The sequence below is a fragment of the Cercospora beticola genome, chromosome 2 (genome assembly GCF_033473495.1).
Source record: "Cercospora beticola chromosome 2, complete sequence".
In the NCBI taxonomy this organism is placed as follows: Eukaryota; Fungi; Ascomycota; class Dothideomycetes; order Mycosphaerellales; family Mycosphaerellaceae; genus Cercospora; species Cercospora beticola.
Genome location: NC_088936.1, coordinates 2,353,975 through 2,378,183, shown reverse-complemented (window position 1 = coordinate 2,378,183; position 24,209 = coordinate 2,353,975). Strand labels below are relative to the sequence as shown.

At 53.0% G+C, this 24,209-nt stretch overlaps 12 protein-coding genes across 12 annotated transcripts; 8 read left to right on the top strand and 4 right to left on the bottom strand.

Moving 5' to 3' along the window:
- Positions 1-119: 119 nt before the first annotated feature.
- RHO25_002929 (uncharacterized protein) lies at positions 120-812 on the top strand (the record flags this gene model as incomplete). Its single annotated transcript, XM_023598468.2, has 2 exons — positions 120-373; positions 437-812. 2 exons carry the CDS (start codon positions 120-122, stop codon positions 810-812), a joined length of 630 nt encoding a protein of 209 aa, XP_023455036.1.
- Positions 813-2,840: 2,028 nt separating this feature from the next.
- Positions 2,841-5,486, bottom strand: RHO25_002928 (uncharacterized protein; the record flags this gene model as incomplete). The annotated part of the gene is made up of 2 exons (XM_023598467.2): positions 2,841-5,327; positions 5,397-5,486. 2 exons carry the CDS (start codon positions 5,484-5,486, stop codon positions 2,841-2,843), a joined length of 2,577 nt encoding a protein of 858 aa, XP_023455035.1.
- A 335-nt stretch (positions 5,487-5,821) lies between these two features.
- RHO25_002927 (uncharacterized protein) lies at positions 5,822-7,429 on the top strand (the record flags this gene model as incomplete). The annotated part of the gene is made up of 2 exons (XM_023598466.2): positions 5,822-6,105; positions 6,154-7,429. The coding sequence occupies 2 exons, from the start codon at positions 5,822-5,824 to the stop codon at positions 7,427-7,429; spliced, it is 1,560 nt and encodes a 519-aa protein (XP_023455034.2).
- A 934-nt stretch (positions 7,430-8,363) lies between these two features.
- RHO25_002926 (uncharacterized protein) lies at positions 8,364-9,636 on the top strand (the record flags this gene model as incomplete). The annotated part of the gene is made up of 6 exons (XM_023598465.2): positions 8,364-8,467; positions 8,520-8,589; positions 8,640-8,675; positions 8,739-8,871; positions 8,929-9,018; positions 9,074-9,636. The coding sequence occupies 6 exons, from the start codon at positions 8,364-8,366 to the stop codon at positions 9,634-9,636; spliced, it is 996 nt and encodes a 331-aa protein (XP_023455033.1).
- A 1,306-nt stretch (positions 9,637-10,942) lies between these two features.
- Positions 10,943-11,917, top strand: RHO25_002925 (uncharacterized protein; the record flags this gene model as incomplete). The annotated part of the gene is made up of 2 exons (XM_023598464.2): positions 10,943-10,968; positions 11,026-11,917. 2 exons carry the CDS (start codon positions 10,943-10,945, stop codon positions 11,915-11,917), a joined length of 918 nt encoding a protein of 305 aa, XP_023455032.1.
- A 222-nt stretch (positions 11,918-12,139) lies between these two features.
- RHO25_002924 (uncharacterized protein) lies at positions 12,140-14,841 on the bottom strand (the record flags this gene model as incomplete). Its single annotated transcript, XM_023598463.2, has 2 exons — positions 12,140-14,438; positions 14,555-14,841. 2 exons carry the CDS (start codon positions 14,839-14,841, stop codon positions 12,140-12,142), a joined length of 2,586 nt encoding a protein of 861 aa, XP_023455031.1.
- A 376-nt stretch (positions 14,842-15,217) lies between these two features.
- RHO25_002923 (uncharacterized protein) lies at positions 15,218-15,769 on the bottom strand (the record flags this gene model as incomplete). Its single annotated transcript, XM_023598462.2, has 1 exon — positions 15,218-15,769. The coding sequence occupies one exon, from the start codon at positions 15,767-15,769 to the stop codon at positions 15,218-15,220; it is 552 nt and encodes a 183-aa protein (XP_023455030.1).
- A 317-nt stretch (positions 15,770-16,086) lies between these two features.
- RHO25_002922 (uncharacterized protein) lies at positions 16,087-17,307 on the top strand (the record flags this gene model as incomplete). The annotated part of the gene is made up of 1 exon (XM_023598461.2): positions 16,087-17,307. One exon carries the CDS (start codon positions 16,087-16,089, stop codon positions 17,305-17,307), a length of 1,221 nt encoding a protein of 406 aa, XP_023455029.1.
- Positions 17,308-18,320: 1,013 nt separating this feature from the next.
- On the top strand, positions 18,321-19,823 carry RHO25_002921 (uncharacterized protein; the record flags this gene model as incomplete). Its single annotated transcript, XM_023598460.1, has 2 exons — positions 18,321-18,716; positions 18,777-19,823. The coding sequence occupies 2 exons, from the start codon at positions 18,321-18,323 to the stop codon at positions 19,821-19,823; spliced, it is 1,443 nt and encodes a 480-aa protein (XP_023455744.1).
- A 115-nt stretch (positions 19,824-19,938) lies between these two features.
- Positions 19,939-20,796, bottom strand: RHO25_002920 (uncharacterized protein; the record flags this gene model as incomplete). Its single annotated transcript, XM_023598459.1, has 1 exon — positions 19,939-20,796. One exon carries the CDS (start codon positions 20,794-20,796, stop codon positions 19,939-19,941), a length of 858 nt encoding a protein of 285 aa, XP_023455745.1.
- Positions 20,797-21,296: 500 nt separating this feature from the next.
- Positions 21,297-22,748, top strand: RHO25_002919 (uncharacterized protein; the record flags this gene model as incomplete). The annotated part of the gene is made up of 2 exons (XM_023598458.1): positions 21,297-21,640; positions 21,692-22,748. The coding sequence occupies 2 exons, from the start codon at positions 21,297-21,299 to the stop codon at positions 22,746-22,748; spliced, it is 1,401 nt and encodes a 466-aa protein (XP_023455751.1).
- Positions 22,749-23,369: 621 nt separating this feature from the next.
- RHO25_002918 (uncharacterized protein) lies at positions 23,370-24,197 on the top strand (the record flags this gene model as incomplete). The annotated part of the gene is made up of 1 exon (XM_023598457.2): positions 23,370-24,197. One exon carries the CDS (start codon positions 23,370-23,372, stop codon positions 24,195-24,197), a length of 828 nt encoding a protein of 275 aa, XP_023455752.1.
- Positions 24,198-24,209: the final 12 nt, after the last annotated feature.

Genomic DNA, 24,209 nt, shown 5'->3' with positions numbered 1-24,209 from the left:
ACAACACCCTACATGTCCTTTCCTCCTTTCCCGACATGCTCTTTGCGTTCATATATATCGACGCCGCCATGATCCACCGATAGTACGCTCCGAACTTCTGATACATACTTGCCCTCGCCATGCCAGGCCTTCGTCGTCGTCGTCCGCCCCGGCCAGGAGCACTAGCCGACTTAGCTCCGCTGCGCATCTTGACCCAGATTCTAATCCTTCAACTCATTTATTACGGCATCGCCGTTGTGCTCATCGTCTTCACGACCCTGGTAGAAGGCGAGCATGTCAATCCGGGCATGATCTTTGACTGGCGCAACCTGCGAGGAGATGTCACGACTGGATGGACGCTAGGACTGTGCTGGATGCTGGACAGCTTAGGAATGTACGTGTCTACAGCCATAGAAACGCGACTGTGTCCCGCGATCACTTGCTGACAGTATCACAGGGTCGTTCCCATTCTCCTCCTCATCGCGCGATCGAAGCTGGTTGCGGATTTCGCGCTCACGGTCCACTTTGTTAACCTGGTCATCACTTCACTGTATACGCGGACGATACCTTCAACAATTGCTTGGTGGGCTTTGCAGATTTGCTCCGCAACTCTCATGATCTCTCTCGGAATATGGGCCTGTCAATGGAGAGAGTTGAAACCGATGGCATTCGGTGGCAGATCGAAGGAGACTACAGCGGCTGATTCGAATGGTCAACACTCAGAATTGGAGGCAGGAGAGGGCTTTGAGATGGGCGAAAGAAGAGGCGCAGGTCGAGATGGAGCGGGCACATACGAAATGGTCGGTATACCATCGAAGAAGCCAGAAGGTTGAAGATAGGGAATGGCTACTTGTTGCCGAAAGGCAGGCAGATTCGCAGGCCCAAGAATCTGCGCAGCACAGTGCACTTGGGTAAAGCCTCGCGACATGACGACTCCTGAGAGCCACCCCGAACTTACAAAGTACCCTGCTCGAGGTACGAACGGACTCAGGACCACGCAGGATCAACTCTTCCGCTTTGGTTCCCAGGCTTGCACGCGTCTACACTGCCATCCTCATGCGCTGGAAGGCCTACGCATGGCATTCGTAGCTCTCAAGCTCTCCTCCAGCAAGCCAAAATCTCTCATCATCCTCCTTCACAAACCGGACAAGTCCATCTCGCCGCGTGAAGGACACATTCCTCGCCTCGGACACGCTAACGCCGAAGTCGGGGATGGTAGCTCGTGCTGTTGTCCAAAGTGTGCAGCGCACCAAGTCGAGTCGTTCACTCTCAGCAAGCGAAGGATTAGTAGTGATCAGCGTAGTGATTTGCGCTGTGACAGGATGAAGCGGAAGAATTGGACAATCGCCTGTCAAAACAGCTGTCAGCAATGTTCGCGGACAACAGGATCGAGGATGGACCAACGAGTAAACACTCTCTTCCCCAACGGCAACCACAGGTGCACCGCTTCGTCTTCTCCCGATGCCGTTGTGAAAATTACGCCGACGGAGTTCTCTCGCGCATCGAAATGCTCCATCACATTGACGTGTTGCGGGGGCGGTATATCGTATCGGTGCCGGGGATCTGCCTTGGTATCATCTGATATGAACAGTGGTTGTTGGCGGTCCGGAGCTCCACGATGCTGCTGAGCTATCGATTCGTCGTGCTGAGGAATGATTGATCGAGCATCCGACACGGTCGCGAAGATGCAAGCGCACAGCGCCGCTGGAAGGCGAAGCAGTTGAAACATAATTAACCAAAGAAATCGAGAACGTTGCAAAGTACGCTCAACTCAAACGCCGGCGGAACATGCGACGCGCTGAGCAGATACAATATTCCACGTTGTGGCTATTGATGTTTCTATCTCGTGGCAGGAGAGGTCTGGGCTGAAGGCTGAATTGTCTTGAAAGAACCACGGCTGTTGTTTGCCAGCGGAAAGGGATTCATGGAAGGATGGTACAAAGCGAGGCAGGAATGCTAGCCGCAGTTACCAATGTTGCTTGTACATGCTCCTCTTTAGCGTGCATGCTGGAATCATCCACGTGATGCGTGCCGTTATTTGCAGGATTTCATAACCTCCCAAATAGGAATTTTCGACCCTCGATCGACCTCCGAGACCTCCTCCAACCTCAACATCTCTAGCAGTTCGCAACTCGGCTCTCGACGTTTCATGCAACTGCCATCTGTACTCCAAAGTATTGAGCACCGTGAACTTGTGCGCATTGTCCATATGCCCGAGCAGCACACCGAGCCCAGTACAGGTGATCAGCATACTGCCCAGCGCGTGCCGCGTTCTTCTTGCAAATAAGGAATGCCGCACGCCACAACAATTAGCCAAGCCAAACTTTCCGCAGCCTCCGAGGAGACTAGAGTACATATATTTATGTATACACTACGTAGTACTACACATTCTGAATTGTATGCTTTCCAATATTCATCAAGCGCAACGCCATGGTCACTCGACGTTTAGCCGTAGAACAACAGCCTTTCACGCGCAACCAGGTCCATAACACTGGAAGAACGCCGAGCAAGCACAAATGCAACACAAAAGACAAGCCATGAGTTGCGCATATACCAGCCTCGTCAGCCAGATAATCGATGGCGAGTACAAATGCGAACGAACCTCTCTCCCAGCCAGCCAGCCATTTCTCGTGACGCGTCAAGAATTGTGTTGTGTGGTATCTCGAAAACTCAAAGAAGCGCCCAAGTTACATACATGTCATACGAAGCGCTGCAGGCCTATCGCACCGCGCTCGTGAACGGCATTTCTGGTCTCGAAGATAGTCTTTCGCGCAGCTTCTTTGTCCAACCAAGCTCATATTCATTCATCTTCGTAATCCCTTCTCCTCCAGGGCAAAAGCTGTAAGTCGGCCCGCAGGTCATCATCCTCCTCTCTCACCAAATTCTCGAGCCCAATCTTCAAACTCTTTCAACCCTTGCTTGCTTACCGAAGGTCGAATATTCACGAGCGATGCCTCGAAATCCTGCATCCCGATCGGTCGAATCTCGTCAGGCGACATGTGCAAGAGTTTCTCACCCAGTGATCGGAGAGGGCCCATCGCAGCATCTTTCGCCAGAGCTGTAATGTCAGATCCAGAGAAGCCTTCGGTCAAAATGACCAGCACCTTCAAGTCCTTATCTCGAAGATTATGCTTTTGCGCCGCCAATAGCGTGCGAAGCTGTTTCTCTCGCACCCAGTCTTCTGGCAAGGGAATATACTGTCTCCGTACGAATCGTCGTCGCGCAGCTTCGTCGATCGCCCACGGTGTATTCGTGGCAGCAAGCACTAGCACTCGACTCGCGTCACCCTCAGTAGCCTCTCTTCCTGCCGCAGCTTTCTGCAAATTGCTCCACTGAATCAGGAATTCCGTCTTGATCCTCCTCGTGGCTTCGTGTTCGCTACTCCCACCTCGTGACCCAAGCAAAGAGTCGATTTCATCAACGAAGATGATTGACGGCGCCAACTCTTTTGCCAACACGAACAGGGCCCTGACAAGTTTCTCCGACTCGCCCAGAAATTTGCTTGTCAAGCTACTAGCTGAGATGGCGAAGAATATGCTCTTGCTCTCAGTTGCAACTGCCCGTGCCAGCATTGTTTTGCCTGTGCCTGGAGGCCCAAATAGAAGCATGCCACGAGCAGGTTCTCGCAGACCCATGAACAGATCTGGTCGTAAGAACGGATAGACCACAGTTTCCTTGAGCGCCGACTTTGCGATTTCCAGCCCGGCAACGTCATCCCAATGCACTTCATCGCCTTGAATCACAATCTCGTTGAAGATCTGCTTCGCTGCGAATTCGTCGAGTCCCTTCGGCAGGTTTTTCATGATCTTACTCACTCTCGCATCCCACAGATCTTTCGCACTGGGCGCGCCGATGTTCTCCCCGGAATCATCATCTGCATCGTCTGTAGTCGGCGGAGTCATAGCTCGAGCTGGGATAGTTCGGCCTTCGATCTTCTTCTTTGTTGCATTACGTCTGGGTACGCCATCAGGGCTGCTCGAATAGCCGGCTGGTCCAGCTCGCGGATCTTGTCGTGTCCGACTGCTCAGCTCAGCCTGTACATTGTCAAGCTTCTGCCTTTCAGCAGTAGCGGCCGCGACACCAGCAGCTCTGCCGATAGCTTTGCGAGGGATGCCACCCGTCGAGCTAGCCTCGATAATTCTGTTTGCTTTTCTCGATGTCCTTTCTGAGTCTGATTTTCTCTCGGTCGGCTTCAATGGCACGGCAGGTGGTGTTTTCTTTGCTATAGGTGGACTGTTCGGGTACTCCTGCATATATGACAATGACGCGGCGGGCATCTGTGCTATGTTTGGGGCAGCCTGTGATGGAACGGTCGCAGGTGGAGGCGAAGCCGTGAACTGATGTGGCGGGGGTGGAGGTGGCATACTAGTATCATCAAAGTCATTGCTTGAATCGAAGTTTGCGAACGGGTTAGCAGCGGCATGGTCGGGATACGGTGGTCCACGTCTTCTCGGAGGCTGGCTGTAAGAAGGTCGTCCTTGCTGGAAGTCGGATGGGCCGGGCGGCTGCACGAAGACATTATCAGACGCTCGTCGGTACTCCTGCGGTGGAGGATTTCCTCGAACAACTGTTTTCGAAACAGGGTCCCATTGTGTAGACGTGTTCATCGAACTGCTGGGCCCTGCACCATTGCCATTGTTTGGAGCGGGCTTCGTCCAACTCAAGGCTGCTGCGCTCGCTGCCGCAGGTTGCGGCTTTGGTCGCAACGTAGTTGTCAATTTCGAAGATGACGACTTGCCATCCTTGGCATTGCCTGCGCGCAGTGTCTTCAGCATGCCGCCGTTCTTCTTGTCCGGACTCGGTGTTCTATCTCGAGATCGTTCGGAGGAGACAGGCACAGGTGGCGTCAATCGAGGTCCGGGAACAGCCTGGGACTGCAGACTCATATTACGAGGCGTGTCATATCCATGGCTGCTCTTCTTGGTCACGTAGGACGGTCGAGGTGGCGGCGCTGGTCGACGTTCAGGCGTCGGCGTTGGTCGCGGGATGTCTGCATACGTTGCTGGAGGCACCGTGTTGTTTCCCAACCAAGAGCTACCCTGGCCATTCGAGTTGTTGGCCGTTGCAGATGGTGTAGCAGGCAGGGATTCTCGACTTCGGAAAGGACTCCCAGAACCACTTCCCGCTGCTTCCTTCTCTGCCTTCGCCGCTTCCAGTTTGCTCTTCTTCAGCGCTTCTAGCAGATCCACGCGTTCCTTGCACTGCAGCTCCATAGCCTTGAGCGAATCTGCCAATGCCTTCTCGGTCTCGGAGCGGGGAACATAGTTGGAGGGGATCTTGTAGGCATTGTGATAGTAGATCTGGTCGAGGGCATTGCGCCAGGCTCGCAGGGCTTCGGCTTCGTTGTTCTGTCGTGCTTGCGATCAGCTGGTGTTGGAGGGCAACGACTAGCGCAGCCTCACGGCTCGCGTACGTACCTGGCTTTCAAAGTAGATGGCCGTGGAGCAGATCAAGTAGCACTCGTCGTAGGTCTTCTGCATCGAGGTTGCCGGCGCCTTGCGCATCATGGTGTCTGCGTGTCGCGAGCAGGACTCCAAGAGGCCAGCCCGGTGGTGATGAGTTCGAGCAGCAGATCATGAGAGACAACAAGACAACAGGCTCGAATCGCAGTCGTGGTCGCCCAACCGCAGCAGCGCGCAGCCAGGCAATGACCTCACTTGTGGTGGCTCGTGCCTTGTCCGCCAACGTTTGCTAGCCTGATCGCCGGCGCGTCGCTCCCTACACTCGGACGCGATGCGATGCGATTCTCACCATTCGCCTTCCGCACTGACCGCACGCACGTCTGCTCTGCCAACGAGACACGAGTGGTGGGCGATCCGGGTATCGAGCAGTGTCGCGGGCGATGAGAATCTGGCGGCCAGCATGCGCGGTCAGAAGACTTGACACCGCGTGCCGGCAGCGTTTTTCCACGAGATCAGGTGTCTCACAAAGACGTGCTCTCATAGTAGACCTCCTGGAGTATGACAGTTTCAATCCCGATGCCGCTGGCGAGACGGAGGAAAATGTCACCGTGAATGGATGGGTACGGTCTGTGAGAAAGCAGAAACGGATCGCCTTTGCTCACATCGGGGATGGGACGACTACCAAACCTCTACAGGCTGTGTTGAAGCCTGAGCAGGCGGCAAGGTGGGCACCTTGGGCTGCTGCATGTCGTTTATACTGATTCGAGCGCAGTCTTTCGTACGGATCCGCAGTGCAATTGACTGGAGCATGGACACCATCACAAGGAGGGAAGCAAGCACGCGAGTTGCAGGTGTCCGATGTTGAGGTTCTAGGAGAGAACCATGCGGAAAGTAACCCAGTCCAACCAAAGTATCAGACGCCGGAGTTCTTGAGAACTGTCCCACATCTGCGCCCACGGATACCATCCAATGCTCTGCTTCTCCGGTTGCGATCCCAAGTCATCAGCACCTTAACACAATTTTTCGACAACCAAGATTTTGTGCAGACACATACCCCAATCATTACCTCCTCGGACTGTGAGGGTGCTGGTGAGGTGTTTACCATCTCAGCTAATGACTCCAAGCAGTCGGACCAACCTAGCAAGCATGAAGGAAAAGACGTGGTCGAGCACTTCTTTCGATCACCAAAGTACCTGACCGTATCTGCCCAGCTCCATCTCGAAGCGCTTGCGCAAGCTGTTGATCGTGTCTGGACGTTATCGCCAACCTTTCGAGCGGAAAGGAGCGACACCCCTAGACATTTGAGCGAATTTTACATGCTTGAAGCGGAAGTATGCTTCGCAAATGACATGGCACAAATCATGGATCTGGTTGAAGCAATGCTGCGCACTGTCGCGGGCTATCTTGTGGCCTCGAGAGTTGGCCAAGAACTTCTCGAAGCAAGGCAGTCAACGGGCGATCAGCAAGACAGAGATGACACTGTCACGACCGAAGTGCTTCAGCAACGCTGGCACGGCATGGCTTCTCAGGACTGGCCGCGTATCACCTACCACGAGGCTGTTGAGCAGTTGCAGAATGCTGTGGCAAACAGCGAAATCACGTTCGAGTTCAAGCCTACCATCGAGGACGGGCTGCAGGCCGAGCATGAACGCTGGCTAGCGACATCAGTCGGCAAAGGCTCGCCTGTCTTCGTGACAGATTATCCTGTTGCTCAGAAGCCATTCTACATGGCCCCATCGAACTCGACAGCCAACAGCAGAGGCGCTTCGAACACAGTCGCCTGTTTTGATCTGCTCGTGCCAGACCTGTGCGAACTAGCCGGAGGTTCGATGCGTGAGTACCGCTCGCAAGAACTACTCGAGACCATGAAGTCGAAAGGAGTCGCTGGAAATAATCTGGAATGGTACCAGGACTTGCGTAAATGTGGCAGTGTCCCACACGGAGGATTCGGACTGGGATTCGATCGACTGCTATGCTACCTTAGTGGCGTGAGCAGTATCCGCGATATCGTTGCCTTTCCCAGATGGTATGGGCGTTGCGACTGTTGACGGAGAATCAAAATGCACTGCGGACCATGTATCAACAGTAACTGGCAAGATCGCGAGCGAAGTAGACATAGAGTTGCGTAACAAATACGCACGCCAGACGTTCGGAGCACTTGTACATGGCCTTTTTGTGTTCGCTTACGTACCCATGTACTCAAGGCGAGATAATATGTGACATGCTATGCTTCCACGTCCTCAAACATGCCCTCACGCCTGAACTACTGAGGCGTTGTACATCGTGGCAGCCATGTCTGAAAAGACAAGTATTTGACATAGGCGTCTCCTGCCTGTATGGGCATAGATCAGCGAAGAAGGCTTTAACTAGTGCAGCGACGCTCTCCGACATCGCGGAAGCCCCAGCTAGTGAGAGTCCATCGCGCGGCTCAGCCTTTCCGCGGATTCGGTGAGGATCTTGCCATCTTGACACACCCTGCACATGTAGGGCTGTCGCTGTCGATAACCACATGGAGTGCCAGAAAGTTCGCAGTGCAGAAACAGACAAATATGCAGCTTAGCCGGCAGAAGCTCAAAGCGGGAGGTGCCATGATGCAGTGCGGTAGTCATGGTGAAGTATTGGATTGACTAGACGATTTACGTCTGCCACTTCCGTAATGACCGACATCCTTGCTCTGGACTGGGCAGGCGAAGAGCCGCGGTCGTAAACTTTGCAGCGAGCCCAGTAACTCTCTCAGAGCAATAGTGCCCACCACGCTTTTTGCCATCCTCACACGCCTCCTCTTTGTCCTTCGCAGCACATTGAGCAAGATATCGACAGGTTTCGCGTGGTCGCATTGTTGTTGTTCGTGCTTTCGTTGTTTCCGGCCAAGCAGTCCGACACTCCCGACGGAGAAGCGATCGCAGAATAATCAGATCGATTGATAACTCCAGGATCCATTACGCTTCCACCACCGCAAGCTGCCCCCGACTCTTGAATTACATGTCGTCTCCCTCAGCCACGACACCAGCTATCGTGGATACGATAGTGGACAGGACGCGCATGGCGCAGAACAAGCTGGCAATTGAAGAGGAGGAAGAATATGAGTACGCACGCCAAATAAGAAAACATGCGGCCGCCTGTCTAACGCATTGGCAGCTATGAGTCTCTACCGCCCAACTTCTCGCTGGCTGCCAACATGGCGGCCGGTGCCTTCGCCGGCATTGCTGTGAGTGTATGAAGCAAGAGCATGGGATGACTGGAGCTGATGAGCAACAGGAACACTCGGTGATGTACCCAATTGACCTGCTTAAGGTATGCTCGGACTTTCCGGAGACGCCTAGATGAGGCGCGGGCGATGCTGATGGTACGACACAGACGCGGATGCAAGTCGTCAACCCGACACCGGCGGCGGTATACACAGGCATCGGTAATGCCATTGCGACGATATCTCGCGCCGAGGGCGGTATGGCGCTGTGGAGAGGAGTCTCTTCCGTGGTCGTAGGAGCAGGTGCGCGAACACATACACATGAAAATTGGGAGAATTGGACCTGACCACGACCTACAGGACCTGCGCACGCAGTCTACTTCGCCACGTACGAAGTCGTGAAGCAGGCAATGGGAGGAAATGCCTCCGGGCACCACCCCATCGCCGCAGGTCCGTTGTACCGCCCCCTCGCGACGAAGGCTCATACTGACGACTCATGCGACAGCTTCAAGTGGTGCTTGCGCGACAATAGCTAGCGATGCCTTCATGAATCCCTTCGATGTCATCAAACAGCGCATGCAACTGCATGGCTCGACCTACCGCTCACTCGTCGACTGCGCGCGCCAAGTCTGGCGAACCGAGGGAATACGAGCTTTCTACGTTTCATACCCAACGACCCTCGCGATGACCGTCCCCTTCACTGCACTCCAGTTCACCGCCTACGAGTCTCTCACGAAGGTATTCCAAAAGAGACGGGCAGCTGGTTACGACCCACTCACGCACTGTGCTGCAGGAGGTATTGCAGGTGGTTTCGCCGCAGCAGCTACAACACCACTTGATGTGATCAAGACATTGTTGCAAACGCGAGGAAACGCAACAGATGCAGAAATTCGGAACTGCCGAGGTCTGTGGCCCGCCGCAAGCATCATTTGGAGAAGAGAAGGCGCCAATGGATTCTTTAGGGGAATGAAGGCACGTGTTGTCACAGCCGCGCCTTCGACTGCGATCTGCTGGTCGGCGTATGAGCTGGCGAAGGCATACTTCATTCGCGTCGAAGGCGAGGCTTGAAAAGTGGAGCAGAAAATCTAAGACGACTACTCGCAATCCTTCCGCGCACTCTGATGCGCACAAAGACGTTACGATCGGACTGGAAGACGCAGTAGAGCGTGCGATGTTCAGCTGGCCAGAGCATTTCGCGGAGACACTCAATATAGCAACGGAGTGCTAGGTCAAGCGAAAGGCAGCGGGGTCTTCGGCGGCCCAGGCCTGATCACACCTATCACGAGAAGGAACCGACGAATCTCGGAAAGCATAGCGATGGCGCACAGGGAGCGGCTTGGAAAGTGAACGACTTGAGTCTGCTCAGCTGAGTCCGGATGGATCGTGGCTTCTTCTCGATCGAGCACAGGAAGATACCCAGTGCGTGTAATGTATGAGTGTGCAATTGCGCGATTCAGCCACAAAGCAGCGCAACAGCTGGCAGAGAGACTACATGTGTAATAAGATGATCTTTGCCTTACTGATATTTGTTGATTCGCCAGCAACGACTGACCATTGTGCATAGTTCTGTGGTGCATGCGCATGCACGCAAAAGGAACTACGCCTGGGCTGCGCGGCTGCTTCGATCCCACTCAGCGAAAGCGAGTCAACTCAATTATTCTTGGGCTGGTCTGAGTGGCATGAAGTTTCCGCCTGAGTCCGACTGATGATCACCTGTGACTGTGACTTCATGGCATCGGAGCGTATCCATACATGTAGGTGACAAAAAGCTGAACTTCTCGACGTTCGGCAAAGGTGTAGGGTAAACACCTGCGAGCTTTCTACTACCGCACATGGATTTGGCCAAGATTCCGTAGAGCACTTGAAGTAGAGTCTTCTACGCTCGTGGATTAGGCCTAAAGTCGTCCTCGAAGCTCTCCCCCAGAAGTGACAAAGCAGTGTTGCAAGTTTGGTACCCGCGCATCGTGTAGTCTGCAGACATTGATTCGTCCTTGACGCGAAAAGATCTGGCTCAGAAAGTAAGAAGAGCGGTTGCAAACGCCTCTGCAGCTCGTCGAAGGACACGAAAGCATAGAACATTCCAGTTACCATATGAAACTTTGGCCCATATCTGTAGTGGAGTGTGGGAACCAAAAACTGGAGGTCCTGATATCGCGATTGGGGGAAAATCTGCTGTGTCGCCCGACATGTTGCATCATTCTGCCGGGAACTGGCCAATTGGGGCAAAAGTGGAGCTCGTTACATTTATCCAGGCCAAGTCTAACTCAACGACACTTATCATAAAAGCTCAGAAACATTCTGCTGTTTGTCTCTACTTCGAAACGAATACACAATCTCACTCAGAAACGAAGTGCAATAGCAAAATACCGCAAATATGGGTTCCGCACCTCAATTGACCAAGTGAGTTTCGAATTCTCCACATCCCGATGGACAATTGAGAGTTAACAATTGGAACAGGCGTACTTACAAGCTGAACACCGGCGCTGAGATCCCAGCCATTGGTCTCGGAACATGGCAATCACCACCAGGCCAGGTCGAGAAGGCCGTTGAAGCCGCATTGAAGCACGGCTACCGCCACATCGACACCGCCGCCGCCTACCAAAACGAAGCCGAAGTAGGAGCTGGCTGGCAAGCCTCCGGCGTCCCACGAGACCAATTCTTCCTCACCACAAAACTGAACAACCCCGACCAAGGCCGCGTCGCCGAAGCCATTGACGAATCCCTCAAGCGTCTCGGAACCGACTACGTCGACCTCTACCTCATGCACTGGCCGCAACCCGTCGACCCCAGCGACGACAGCGGCAAAAAAGCCCTTGCGAACTGGGACTTCAAGAAAACCTGGGCCGAGCTCCAAAAATTGCCTGCAACGGGTAAAGTCCGAGCAATCGGCGTCTCCAACTTCAGCAAACACCACCTCGAAGAACTTTTCGCCGATCCAGAATTCAAGATCAAGCCTGCTGTCAACCAAGTCGAAGTCCACCCTTGCTATCCTTCGTGGAAACTCGTTGAATTCAACACTTCGCAAGGAATTCACACAACCGCATACTCTTGCCTCGGATCGACAGATTCGCCATTGTATAAGAATCAGACTTTGGCCAAACTTGCGGAGAAGAAGGGAAAGACTGTTCAGCAGGTTTTGTTGCAGTGGGGTTTGAGCAGGGGTTACTCTGTTATTCCAAAGTCGACGAGCCCGAACCGCATTGCGGCGAACTATGATCTTGATGGGTGGGAGTTGACGAAGGAGGAGATTGAGACTGTGAGCTCGATTCAGGAGCGGTTTAAGGTGTGCGATGGTACTTTCTTGCCGGCTGATGGGAAGGATGCGAAGTTGTTTGTGGATGATGAGTAGAGGAGTCTTTTTTGAGTTATGATTATGATAAGGCATGTCAGGATCCAGAATTTGACGAAAGGAGACATGAAATATAGATGAGAATTAGCTTCTGTGCACTTCGAAGCCATGCATGAATTCGAATTGGCTATTCGGGATAAAGATGGCAACACTCTCCGAACTCTATCACGAGGTATCCTATTATACATGCTGCTTCACTATTAGGACCAAGTCGTGAAATCATCATTTTCCAGATAGATTTCCAAGCTCATTGATCAAGTTTACTAGATTCTCCACAAGAGGTGGCAACCCATTCCTGCTGTCCGGAAAGTTACTCCTCAGGATCTCTCTGGATATGAGCATGACACCTTTCGAATTACTCAAAGGGCAGAAGTTCGGTCGTCCATTCCAGCGATCGAGATCGACTTGCCCATAGTTCGTACTTGTCAGTCCAGCAACTCCTGTGCCGATGAGCTTGAAAGACTTGGCTGCTTTGTCGTTGTCATCGTCAAGAACTACTCGGCTCCCTTGCGTAGCATTGCTTCCCAATTGCCCGGGGGTCGGCGTCTTATCGCCACTTCTCCTTGCAGTATTCGTCGTGATCATGCCGTACACCCAGAGTGTGAGGGTGGCCTGATACAGCGCAACGGCATAGAAATCTCGCAGCCTGGTCTGCTCAAACGTTCGAGCAACTCGCAAGACTTGTCCAGCGTGCCACACAGCAGTCCTGGCTTCGGAATCTTGAGTCCAGACCTTCACGCGAGGGTACACTTTCCTCGCCTCCTCTTCACCAGATTTACCTGCGAAGAGTAGAATGTCCTCAACTGAGACATGCAATGACATGATGAGAAACTCGATCGTAAATAAAACCTCCGGTGCAACATTTTCCTGCGCTTCGCAGTAGGTATGGGCTGTCGTTAAATCGTCCATAATATCTCGTTGCCGGCTTTGATGGGTTAGCCAGCGATCTCGTCTTCCTTGAGCCTCCCAATTGCTGAGGAGCACGGACTGTTGTCTGAATTGCCATACGTCATGAGCGAATGCGTGGCATGTTACCAGCAGGCACAAGCGTTTGTCAACGAGACCAGCAAAGTCATCGAGCTTCCTTGGGTTTGTGAATAGCTCCAAGACTGAGGGAAGCTGGCTTTGAGGAGGCCGCACTCTAGAGAGCCAGATGTTCCGCCACACCTGAGCGTTTTGAGCAAGCCAGAGATCGAGAGACATTGGTACGGGGAGCAAGAGCTGCGAGGGAGACACCAATCTGTTCCTGAGATGAGTTGTGGCCACTTGAGAATCATGCAGGAAAGTATGCAGCACCACCCTTTTCAAGCTTTCTTCCTGTATCCATGATCGCCACTTTTGGTGAAGCACTTCGTCATTGTCATCCATTGATGGGCTGATATCTGAATAGCGAGCTCGCGTCAAAGCATTGGCCCAAGTAAGCATGGTCACTGTGGGCTGCAAGAACGAGCTCGCTATTTCGGTCTTTCGACGGAAACCACTCCAGATTCCAACGCTGACCCAGATGAGCGAGGTCTGAATGGGCTGGAGATCGCGAGTAGAGCTGTTGTCTGATTCAAAGACATCCGCGACTCCAAGACGCACAACCTCCTGGAAAACTAGTCCCATCTTCCATACGGTAGGAAGCGCTACGTAGCGTGCTCCGCCAGCGACCATGCCGAGGAGTAACTCGGTTCGCGTTTCCTTTGCAGAGAAGGAAGCAGCATGTACGAATGTATCGATTGAATTGCTATCTTGTAGCAGGAAGATGTCGATCAAATCTTCCAATAATTGAAGAGAGGGAAATGATGGCATGGCAAGCTTAGATTGCGCTATTGTGGTGACGACTCGTATCATTCGGTCTCGTGCTTCGTGGTCCAGATCACAATGTACAGAGCGCTTGATACTCGGACTGACGTGCTGATCATTGGTGTTGATTCCGTCTTGCCGGACGTTGATTTCTTCTTGTCCAGTAAATGTGGCGTGGTTTCTTTCCGGGATCCAATGATTCCAGGACCATGGTGATTTGTTGAATGCCTCCGTTCTGAGTCGCACATCAGACGCCGTATCGGCACCTGCTTCTAAAATTCCAGTATTGTCGCCATGTGGCGTCGATGGCCGCGTTAGACCACTTGCGAGAAAGGTGAAATCGAAATTGAGTCCTTCCAGATTGAGGTCCTGCGTCAGATGGGATAGATCTGGCGGCCTTTGGGGCTGGAATTGAGAGATGCTGTTCAGGTCTGGCATCATGATCTGCTCAAAGAAATCTGGGTAGCCGTAGTCGCTCATCGGAATTGCGTTGACGAAGTCATCCTGACCGACCGAGAACGGCGCAAAGTCGTTGACGCCGGCATTGGATGTCGGACCATTGCTCAGCACATGTGTCAATGATGATGGAGTAGTGAGTTGCGCGGGTGCATTCGCCTCGGCATGATTTAGAGAGCTCAGACTGCTGTCGTCCACTGAGACGCTTCTCGCATCAGTGTCTACGCAAGAGATCTCGCGCGTCCTACATCGCTTGCATGGTCTATCGTCTTCGCATCTGCATCAGAGGGTAGAGTATTAGTAAGACTTTGGACTTGATTGATGCACTTGGAGGCGTCCATCAGAGATGCGGCAGCTTTGCATTACTTCACGCCTGACAATATCTCCACTCACTTGGTCTTGGCCTTGATACACGCCTCGCAGGCTCGCGGCGTCCGCTTCCTGAAGACATCCCCGGCAGTGGTCTTCGCATGAGCTGCACGATGGCGGTTCAGCAGGTCGGCTCTGTTGAAGCCTTTGCCGCACTCGTTGCACTTGTAAGCACGCTCGTTGTCGTGCGATTTGAGATGCCGGCGCAGGTGGTCGTGCCTCTCGTATGTTCTGCTGCAGAGATAGCACTTGTGACGGGTGTCTCCGGACGAGGTTTGGGATGCCTCAGCGCTGTCGTCTGCTGCTGGCATGCTGCTGACGGCGGCCACCGGCTAAGTGGACGATCCACGTGCTCGGTCCAGGATGCTGCCGACCAGGATCTGGCTCAATATCTCGTCAATGGCATTCGTTCTCAGCCTACACGGCTCTCTCGATGGAATGCGTGCAGATGGGGTCGGACAGTGGGCATCGCCCATCCGATACTGACAAAGAGAACAAGTAACGGAGAAGTGGAGTGTCTGAGCAGGTGCATAGGCTCGTCGCCAAGCAGTTGTTCCTTCACAATTAACCCATTTGGGTGTTAGCTCGGCATTTGTCTCCTCGTGCCTTCTCATCCCCCGCCCGCATTGCGCGGCCGCGCCGCCAACCAACCACGTCCGTCCGCTCTTGCCTCCGCTCCGCTCCCTCTCAAGTCGACGCGCGCACTCCGTCCATGGTGCCGCCATAATCCTCTCCCAGCGTCTGCTCGCCCACCGTCAACGCCTTGCTCGGCAGCAGCACGTACAGCATCCTGGCGTACGATGTTGTACTTGTGTTCCGCCAAGCATGCATCGTGCCTCTTTGCACGCACACGTCGCCCGGCTTCATGAGTCTCGTCTCGCCACTGTCCAGGACAAGCTCAATCTCGCCGGCGATGACGATACCATAGTCCATGGACACAGTCCTGTGCATCGGACTGGTGATTCCCGGCGCCATATCGACGTATCGGAGCACTGTACCGCCACTAACCACGAGTCCGGGTGGCTGGCTGGCGTACTTCTGGTAGGCTGCGAGATCTTTGTCCTTGTTCATGTCGACTGGGAATTCCTCGGTCGTGTATGCGAGGTAGAATGAAGCATCGCCATTGGAGACTATCTGCGCCGTCGGCTGTTCTGGGAGTCTGTCCGAGATGATGGCCTTGCCAGATTGATCATGCCCGGTTCTGATCACCGTTGGTGGCGTGAGTGGTTGTGGTGACATTGTGAACAAATACAGCTGATGGCTAGTGGTGCCTTCCTGAACTGATCGCGACTCATCAGATTTCACGAGCAAGATAAATGTACCGCGTGCCTGTGGAGGTGCCCCTGCTGCTCGTTCCACAGGCACGGAGAGCGGACATGGGTGAGTTTCCGGCTACGGAAGACGTGGGCATCACCTGAGAGACTGCCGGGCACCTTCTCCATAACAGCAGAGCCGGTCTATGCTGTTGCCAATACGATGAGGACGACGACAGGCGTGCCTTGATCACCGTACTAGCAAGCACTCCATCTTCATCTCAGAAGCACCGAGCTGTCGATATGGCATCGCCACTCCCTGGTTATGAATCTCACTTTGGGGTCGAAAACATCCCGTTCGGTATCGCATCATCTGGAAATGGCACGAAGCCAACAGTTGTCACGCGATATGAGGACAGTGTGGTGTTCCTTGCCCAATTACAGCACCTATTTGCTGACATCAAAGAATTAAACACCGAGGTCTTCGAGCAGCCAACACTAAACGCTTTTGCTGCATATACACAAGAAGTCCAGAATGAAGTTCGGCAGCGAGTACAGGCTGAAATCAAGAGAGGCAATGGGACCAAATGCTTCCCTCCAGATTCGGTCAAGAACATCTCTCAAGTTGTGATGCACGTTCCCGTTGATGTTGGCGATTTCACGGATTTCTCTTGCTCGGAACATCATGTACAAAACGCTTCAGAAGCCATGACAGGCCAAAGATCCACACCGCCAGCTTTCTACCATTTCCCTATAGGCTACGCTGGACGATGCTCCAGCATTGACGTGTCGGGCACGCCGGTCGAACGTCCGTTAGGACAACACTGGAGCGGCAAGCCAATGCAGAGTGACGTGGTGTTCGGACCTTGTGAAAGAATGGACTACGAACTTGAGCTAGGTGCCATCATCGGAAGACCACTACCCAGAAACGAACGTATCACGGCCGAGCAAGCGGAAGAACACATCTTGGGATATGTGCTGATCAATGACTGGAGTGCCCGGGACATTCAGGCACTGGAAATGATTCCACTCGGACCTCTCAATGGCAAGAATGCTGGGACCACTATGTCACCCTGGGTCATCACAAGTGCCGCCCTGCAAGCTTTCAAAACTTCTTCGCCGCTAAGAAAGAATCAGGCAGAGGCGGCCTACCTCAAGGACAGCAGCAGTAACGCTTTGAATATCGATCTACGAGTGGATGTTACTTCCGGAAAGGACAACGTCACCTCTCAGACAACATGCCGAAGCAACAGTTCCTGGATGTACTGGACATTAGCACAATGCGTTGCCCATCAAGCTATCGGTGGCTGCGGCCTGAGAACAGGCGATCTTTTAGCCACTGGAACAGTAAGTGGGGAGAGTGACGACCAACATGGATGTCTTTTGGAGTTCATGAAACAAGGCACGACTCCGCCTCGAGGTTACTTGGCAGATGGAGAGACTGTCACATTATCAGGCTACTGTGGAGAGGGCGTTGGGTTTGGTGAATGTGTTGCCACATTGTTGCCTGCTAGACCGCTGTAGTGGTAGTGACATTACTCATTAGATATGGTCAATGTAGAAACTATCACTTTTCACTCCTCATCTCGTCGTCTGAGTCAATACGCCTCGCCCAGATTTGAGCAGCGAGGCCAGTATGGAGTGTTTGTGTGTTACTTTGCTTGGTATTTAATGAACAATGCCAAAATATGCTACTGTTCCAACGCCCAATCCATTTCCAATACCGACATGACACACACACACTCAACGCTGTAAAGAAATCTCACATCACCATTCCCCTCCAACTTTCACTCTAAAAATATCATCCCTAAGTTTACCACATGTTGACCTCCAAAGATGACTTCCAGCCTGTCATATCGTTAGCCACCTCCCAGTTAACACAACTTAATACCCTCTTGAACTCACAGATTGCAACCAAACACCCGAAAACATCACTCTGATGAAATTCCTCTCAATCTCATTTTGTACTTCATTCCGCCCGCCGCCATGAATCAGTTCAGGATTCACAGGCTGATAAGCTGGGACTCTTCGCCATCTATCCTCCCAGCCAGCCGGGTTGTTTAATGATTGCTGCTGTTCGTCCCGAGAATTCGGTGCTGGAGCTTGTGTTGCTTGCTCGGAATTTGGCTGACTGTGATGGAGTTCGTAGTCGGCGAGAGTATGGCGGAGTGCCGTAATTCGAGCGTTGTCTGTTGTTGTTACCGACATTTTGGTGCTAGTATGAGCTATCAAGGGACGAGGTGTCGTTCTCAAACCTCACGAGCCTCGATGTGACGTTGTGGTTGTGCCTAGCACAGCTGGGTCGAGACCGTCGTGGACTGTGCCCCCCACCGGATCGCCACATTTCCGAGTGTTCACTGCCCACTACTCCAGATTCAATGTGCCCACATACATGCTTGTGGCTGCGGAAATAGGCCTAGACAGCGCGGTCCAGGAACGCGGCCGAGACGGACTGGTGCTATGTCCGACGGTTGACGACTTCACCTTACCAACCCGCCCAAACGTTGTGAATGATTGATCCACAACGAAATCACAACATGGCGCCAGCATTTCCGCGAGTACAAGCAGCAGCGATCGATGGCCGCTACGAGAACGTCTTTCATCGACAAGTCCAGCTCGAAAGACTATGCAAAGCATTGACAGATAATGTCGACGAAATCAAAAAAGCCATTGCCTCAGATTCTGGGAACTCTCCGGCAGAAGTTGCTGTGGAATACCACGAAACACTTTCAGCAGTCAAACATGACTATGCCACTCTCGATCACAAAACTGCTCTTGAACAGGAATATTTGATTGCGAATGGTCAAGATGCGCCGCACCGAAGAGTCCCTGCTGGAGTGGTGTATATTGAGCCAATCTCACATACGCTGTTCTATTCGACGATTGTGCCTCTGAGCGCAGCTTTGGCTGCTGGGAATGTCGTGATCTTGTTGGTGAGCAATTTTGATCGAACTGAAGACTGAAGAGAGACCTTGGCAACTGACATTATGCAGCTAGAGAATAAATTGCGAGCTGTGCCCAGTCTCCTTCGAAAACTGCTATCCGAGGCGCTGGATGCGGATGGCTTCGCGATAGCTTCAAAACCAGTAAAAGACGATGAATGGCCAGAATCTGCGATCCGAGTTCTGCAAAATGGTGTGGAAGGTTCTCCCAGAGCGAACCAGCTTACGTCCGCATCTCGTGCTCCTGTATTGGCTGTTGTTGATCGAACGGCAAATGTACAGCATGCAGCTCAGGATTTGGTCGCTGCTCGCTCGAGTTTCGGAGGGTCAAGTCCTTATGCACCGGACGTGGTACTTGTCAATGAGTTTGTGAAGAAAGACTTCCTTCAAGCTGTGTTCAGGGCAGCAGTCGAAATAGGCCAAGCGCCTGAAACGAAAGGCAAGACGCTGTCAAGCACCGAGATCAGTCATACCATCGACCTTCTGAGAAAGTGCGACCGGAGTCTGCGTTTAGTGGCGCAAGAAAACAAGTTTGCAGTGGTCGAGTTGAGCTCGAGAGATGCTGTTCTGAGCGTGAAGCTTCCTGCTTCAGTGCTCGCGGTATATGCGACCAAGAGCTTGGACGATGCCATCGATCTAATCGGCTCACGAACAACGAAGCCATTACTCGCAGCATACCACTTCTCGAATGCTCGGACTGGCAAATACCTTTCGCAATTCATCTCGTCGGAAGCAAGTTTCGTCAACCATGTTCCTCGAGAGCTTCTGCTGGGACCTCCAGCCGTGAGCGGCAGGGAATTCGCCATAGACAATCGATATCCAATCGATTCATTCACGATCTCCCGACCTGTGCAGATCAACGCTTCGCCGCAGAGCCTGCGGATAGCAGGTATTCTGGCCACTTCTAGCAGCAACGCGGCACAGAAGCTTATCACAGAAGCTGCATCACCATTGAAGGCATTCAAGAGAAACCCAGGAGGTGGAATCGGATACTTCGAGCAAGGCTTCCTGCTCGGAGCTGGTTTGATATTGGCGAGCACAATGACAGTATCCGCAACAGGCGTATACTGGTTTTTGAGATGGGGTAGGCCTTTGTAGCATGTGGTAATAGAGCTCGGTAGATACTTGTACATGCTCGCGACAGGTTTCTGAGCGACATTTAGTTCAAGTGCTGATGTTATGCGAAATCCAGATATGTGAAGATTGATTCGCATCAAGCTGAGCTCTCTGCCTTCCATATGGAAAACATGATAATTATGACGACTTTCAGCCCTGTAGCTGTCCACAATGCTCCCGCCAGTCCGATAGAGCTGTGTGCGAAGAAGCCTCCTGCTACGGCCCCGACGAGACAGAGCGCCACGGCTCCAGCGCGCTGATTACGCTCGATGTTGCTCCTTGGCATGGAGAACAGCTCCGCGTCCGCGAATAGGTCATGGTAGATGGATGTGAGGACAACGCTGGTCAATGCATTGAACGTGAGAACTCTGCTCAAGTACGCCTGTCCAGCGGCTTGAAAACCGATCAGGGCCAGTGGCAATACGACCCAGCGATTCAATTCTCCTTTGGGAGTAATCTTGGGTCCAATGGTGACCATGGTTGCCGCGATTCCAATGCAGATGGCCTGCAGTATCAGAGAGAGCACGATCACCCAGCGCTTCTTGGCTCCCATGTAGCGATGATACCTCGCGAATACAAAGCTGCCGAAGCAAAAGAAGCTGATGGAAGTGAGGGCTCGGATCCAGCGGTCATCTTGCGTCGGTGCTACAATGCCAGTGCCGACGTAGATGGTGTTGCCCGTCTGCATGGACACGAAGGAGCCGAATGTGTAGACACTGCTGCTGTCGAGCAGTCCCGTGATCACGTAGCAGGACAGCAGCAGCAGATCGGCCCAGTCCTTGCGCACATTCTGGTTGAAGTGAGCGGCGAGCCGGTCGGCGACAGTAGGCGGCTTGTCATCTTTGTGCAGCAGGTGCACCGCTTCCTCGTCGGTGCGGCTGAACAGTCGGCCGGTCGGTAGTCTCGCTGGTGGCAGGCGCGAGCCGTTCAGCGTGCCATAGTTCGCGTCGGACATGGTATCGGAAGCTGCGGGTAGGGTGGGAAGGTCGGATGCAGGAAAGTGTTTGTCGCGCGTCTCCGCACTTCAGAGCGCACGGTTGTCGCCTTGCTTTGTCGCGCGTCTCCCACGCCAACTGTCGCGATTTCGTGCTTCTGGCGTGGGCAAAAGTGCTGGCGGCTGGAGCGGGCTAATATACTGTTGAAGCAGAAGTCCTCGTGTAGCCGCCAATGATGTCTTCCCGCTGGCGTTGCTTTTGAAGACACGAACGCTAGCTTCTTCGGCCCTCAGCACCCGCACTACCCTCCCACGCCTCGACACGCCCGCCTCCAAACGACGCAGCAGAGCGGCTTGATCAGAGCTCACGCACAATGTCTGGCGGGACGAACGGGTAGAGCGATGGAGTTGTGCTCCAGCTACGCGTCGCAGCGTAACCGGAAGGATTGCTATAGAATATCGCTGCGTCATACAGAGGTTTGTGCCTGGCATTAACTAGCCGAAGTCAATGCGAGAGCTATATGAAGGCAAGGACGCACACAACATCACCTCTACAGCAATCCCACATCTTCGCCATGCATTTCTCCAACGTCGTATTGGCCTCTTGCCTTTCGGCACTATCCGTGGCCGCTCCGTCACGACAGCATCCACTCGGTCACTCACGGAGCAACCCATATCGAAAGGACTACTCCGATCCTTATGATCACAAGGTCGACTCCATCGGACGCAACCTACAGCCAGAACCACTTCGAAATGGCGACGGAACAAGCGTGCTGGGCCCTCGGAACCGCGATCGAGAGAGGCAGAATCCCGATATGATTCGGCCGCCATCAACCGATCACGGCGACTTCAAGAACATGCGTTGGTACGGTTTTCCATTGTGATGATATGTACGATTGATCTAATCAGCCTGCAGGAGTTTCGCAGATTCACACACTCGCATTGAAGAAGGTGGCTGGACACGACAGACCACTATCAAAGAACTTCCGACGTCTGTGGAGCTCGCGGGTGTGAACATGCGTCTCGATGAGGGCGTCATCCGTGAACTCCACTGGCACAAGGAAGCAGAATGGGCATACGTACTCGAAGGCAAGGTCCGTGTCACCGCACTTGACACAGAAGGCGGATCGTTCGTCGACGATGTTGAGAAGGGCGATTTGTGGTACTTCCCACCAGGTCACCCACACTCTCTCCAAGGTCTGGCGCCAAACGGCACCGAATTCTTGTTGATATTTGACGATGGATCTTTTAGCGAGGAGAGCACCTTCTTGTTAACAGACTGGCTCGCGCACACGCCACAATCTGTGAAGGCAGAGAACTTCCGATTACCACCAGAGGTCTTCGACACTCTGCCCGAGAAGGAGAAGTACATCTTCCAAGGAGAATTGCCCGGCCCGATCGACAAGGAGCAACCTAAGACATTCAAGAAGTCCAAGCACAACTTCACACACAAGATGCTGGCGCAGGAACCCGTCAACGCCACTGGCGGAAGCGTCCGAATCACCGACAGCCGCAACTTTCCCATCTCAAAGACTGTCGCCGCTGCACATCTTGACATCGAACCTGGTGCAATGCGTGAGATGCACTGGCACCCAAATGCAGACGAATGGTCATTCTTCATCAGCGGCAGAGCTCGCGTGACGATCTTTGGTGCCCAAGGCGCAGCTCGTACCTTTGACTACACTGCCGGCGACGTTGGAATCGTGCCCAAGAATATGGGGCATTTCATCGAAAATCTGAGCGAGGATGAGCCTTTGGAAGTATTGGAGATCTTCCGTGCATCAGAATTCCAGGACTTCTCGCTATTCCAGTGGCTGGGAGAGACTCCACAGAAGAATGTCAGAGACCATCTGTTCAAGGACGACCCTGAAGGCGCAGCGAAGTTTGCAAAGGCCATTGAGGGTGCCGAAAAAGATGTGATCAAGTCCAACTTGAAGGATGCTGATGCTTGGGATTATGCTGAGGAGCTATGATCGGCCAGCACGTCTCCAGGAGTGAGCGCTTTTGTGTATCTTCTTTTAGCCTTTTCTTGAAGCTCTTCATGGCAATGGGGGTATCGCAGCCAACAGAGCTGGAAAATTATTATGATCATAACATCCTCGTGACATCGCAAGAAGAGCAAATTCCCTGCGCGCAAGCGATTTCTGGCACGGAACAAGTATCAACGCAACCATTGCCTGCCACTGACCGAGCACATTGATCGGGCTCACAAGACACAAGAAGTCCGAGGACATGTACAATGAATGGTATCAATTCGAGTGCATCCAATCGGAGCGCGTTGGACTTTTTGGCTATGTATGCATGGCACGCCGGAAGCATGTGGGTGGTCTAGTACAGACAGCCCACCCGCCACCGTGCCGAACAACAACGCACTCTCGGGCTTACCCTAGAGCCACGGGAACGATGGCCTCAGTATCGAATCCAGATCTCACATCACATTGCTAAGTTTTGGTAAATTGATGAAGGCCCAACAATTCTCGGACCACATCACATACCACAATGGGTAACAACTACACGGTCCACTGCTCAGATACCGTTTTGCTGACCCTGAAGCAGGTCTCACACCAGTATACTTCTTCTCGCATGGCTCAACGATGATGCTCGGCGAGGAAACCTCCTCTGCCGACTACTGGAAACAAGCCGGCGACGACGCCCTTGCAAATGGAATCAAAGGCGTAATCATGATGGGTGCCCACTGGGACGCCACAGGCGACCGAATCGAAGTCTCAACCAACCCATCCCCAGGAAAATCCCCAGTAGCCTACGTCCACCCCTCAAAACACGTAAACTACAAACTCGAACCCGACCTCCCCACCAGCGAACGCTGCATGAAAATGCTCAAATCCGAAGGCTTCAACGTCTTCCCCAACGATAAATTCGAATGGATTCACGACACCTATCTCATCCTCATCAGAATGTTCCCCAAAAAATGTCCCCCAACCACAATAATCTCCATGAACGCCCGTTTCGACCCTCACTTCCACATGCACGTCGGCTCAACTCTCCGCCCCTTGCGAAAAGAAAACTACCTCATCATCGGAACCGGCGGCGCAGTCCATAATCTCTTCCGAAACGTCTGGTGGCCTATGCTCAAATATCGGGATAATCTCGCGCAGCCTACACCACCGGAAGGATGGGCGTTGGAATTCCGACAGAGTGTGGAAGATGTTTTTCAGAATAATCGGGGGCCGAAGTTGAGGAGGGCGATTACGAGGTTGATGAAGCATCCGCAGTTTCGGGATGCGCATGCGACGGATGATCATTTTATGAGTCTTTGTTTTGTGGCGGGGGCGGCGGGGGACTGGGAGGATGAGAAGGAAAGGGGTGGGGAGTTGAAGGCTGAGACTTGGGAGTTGACGAATATGTGTAATAGTCAGTTTATTATTGGGAGTTGGGAGAGGGCGACTGTTAGTGCACACTAGGGAGGGAGGAGA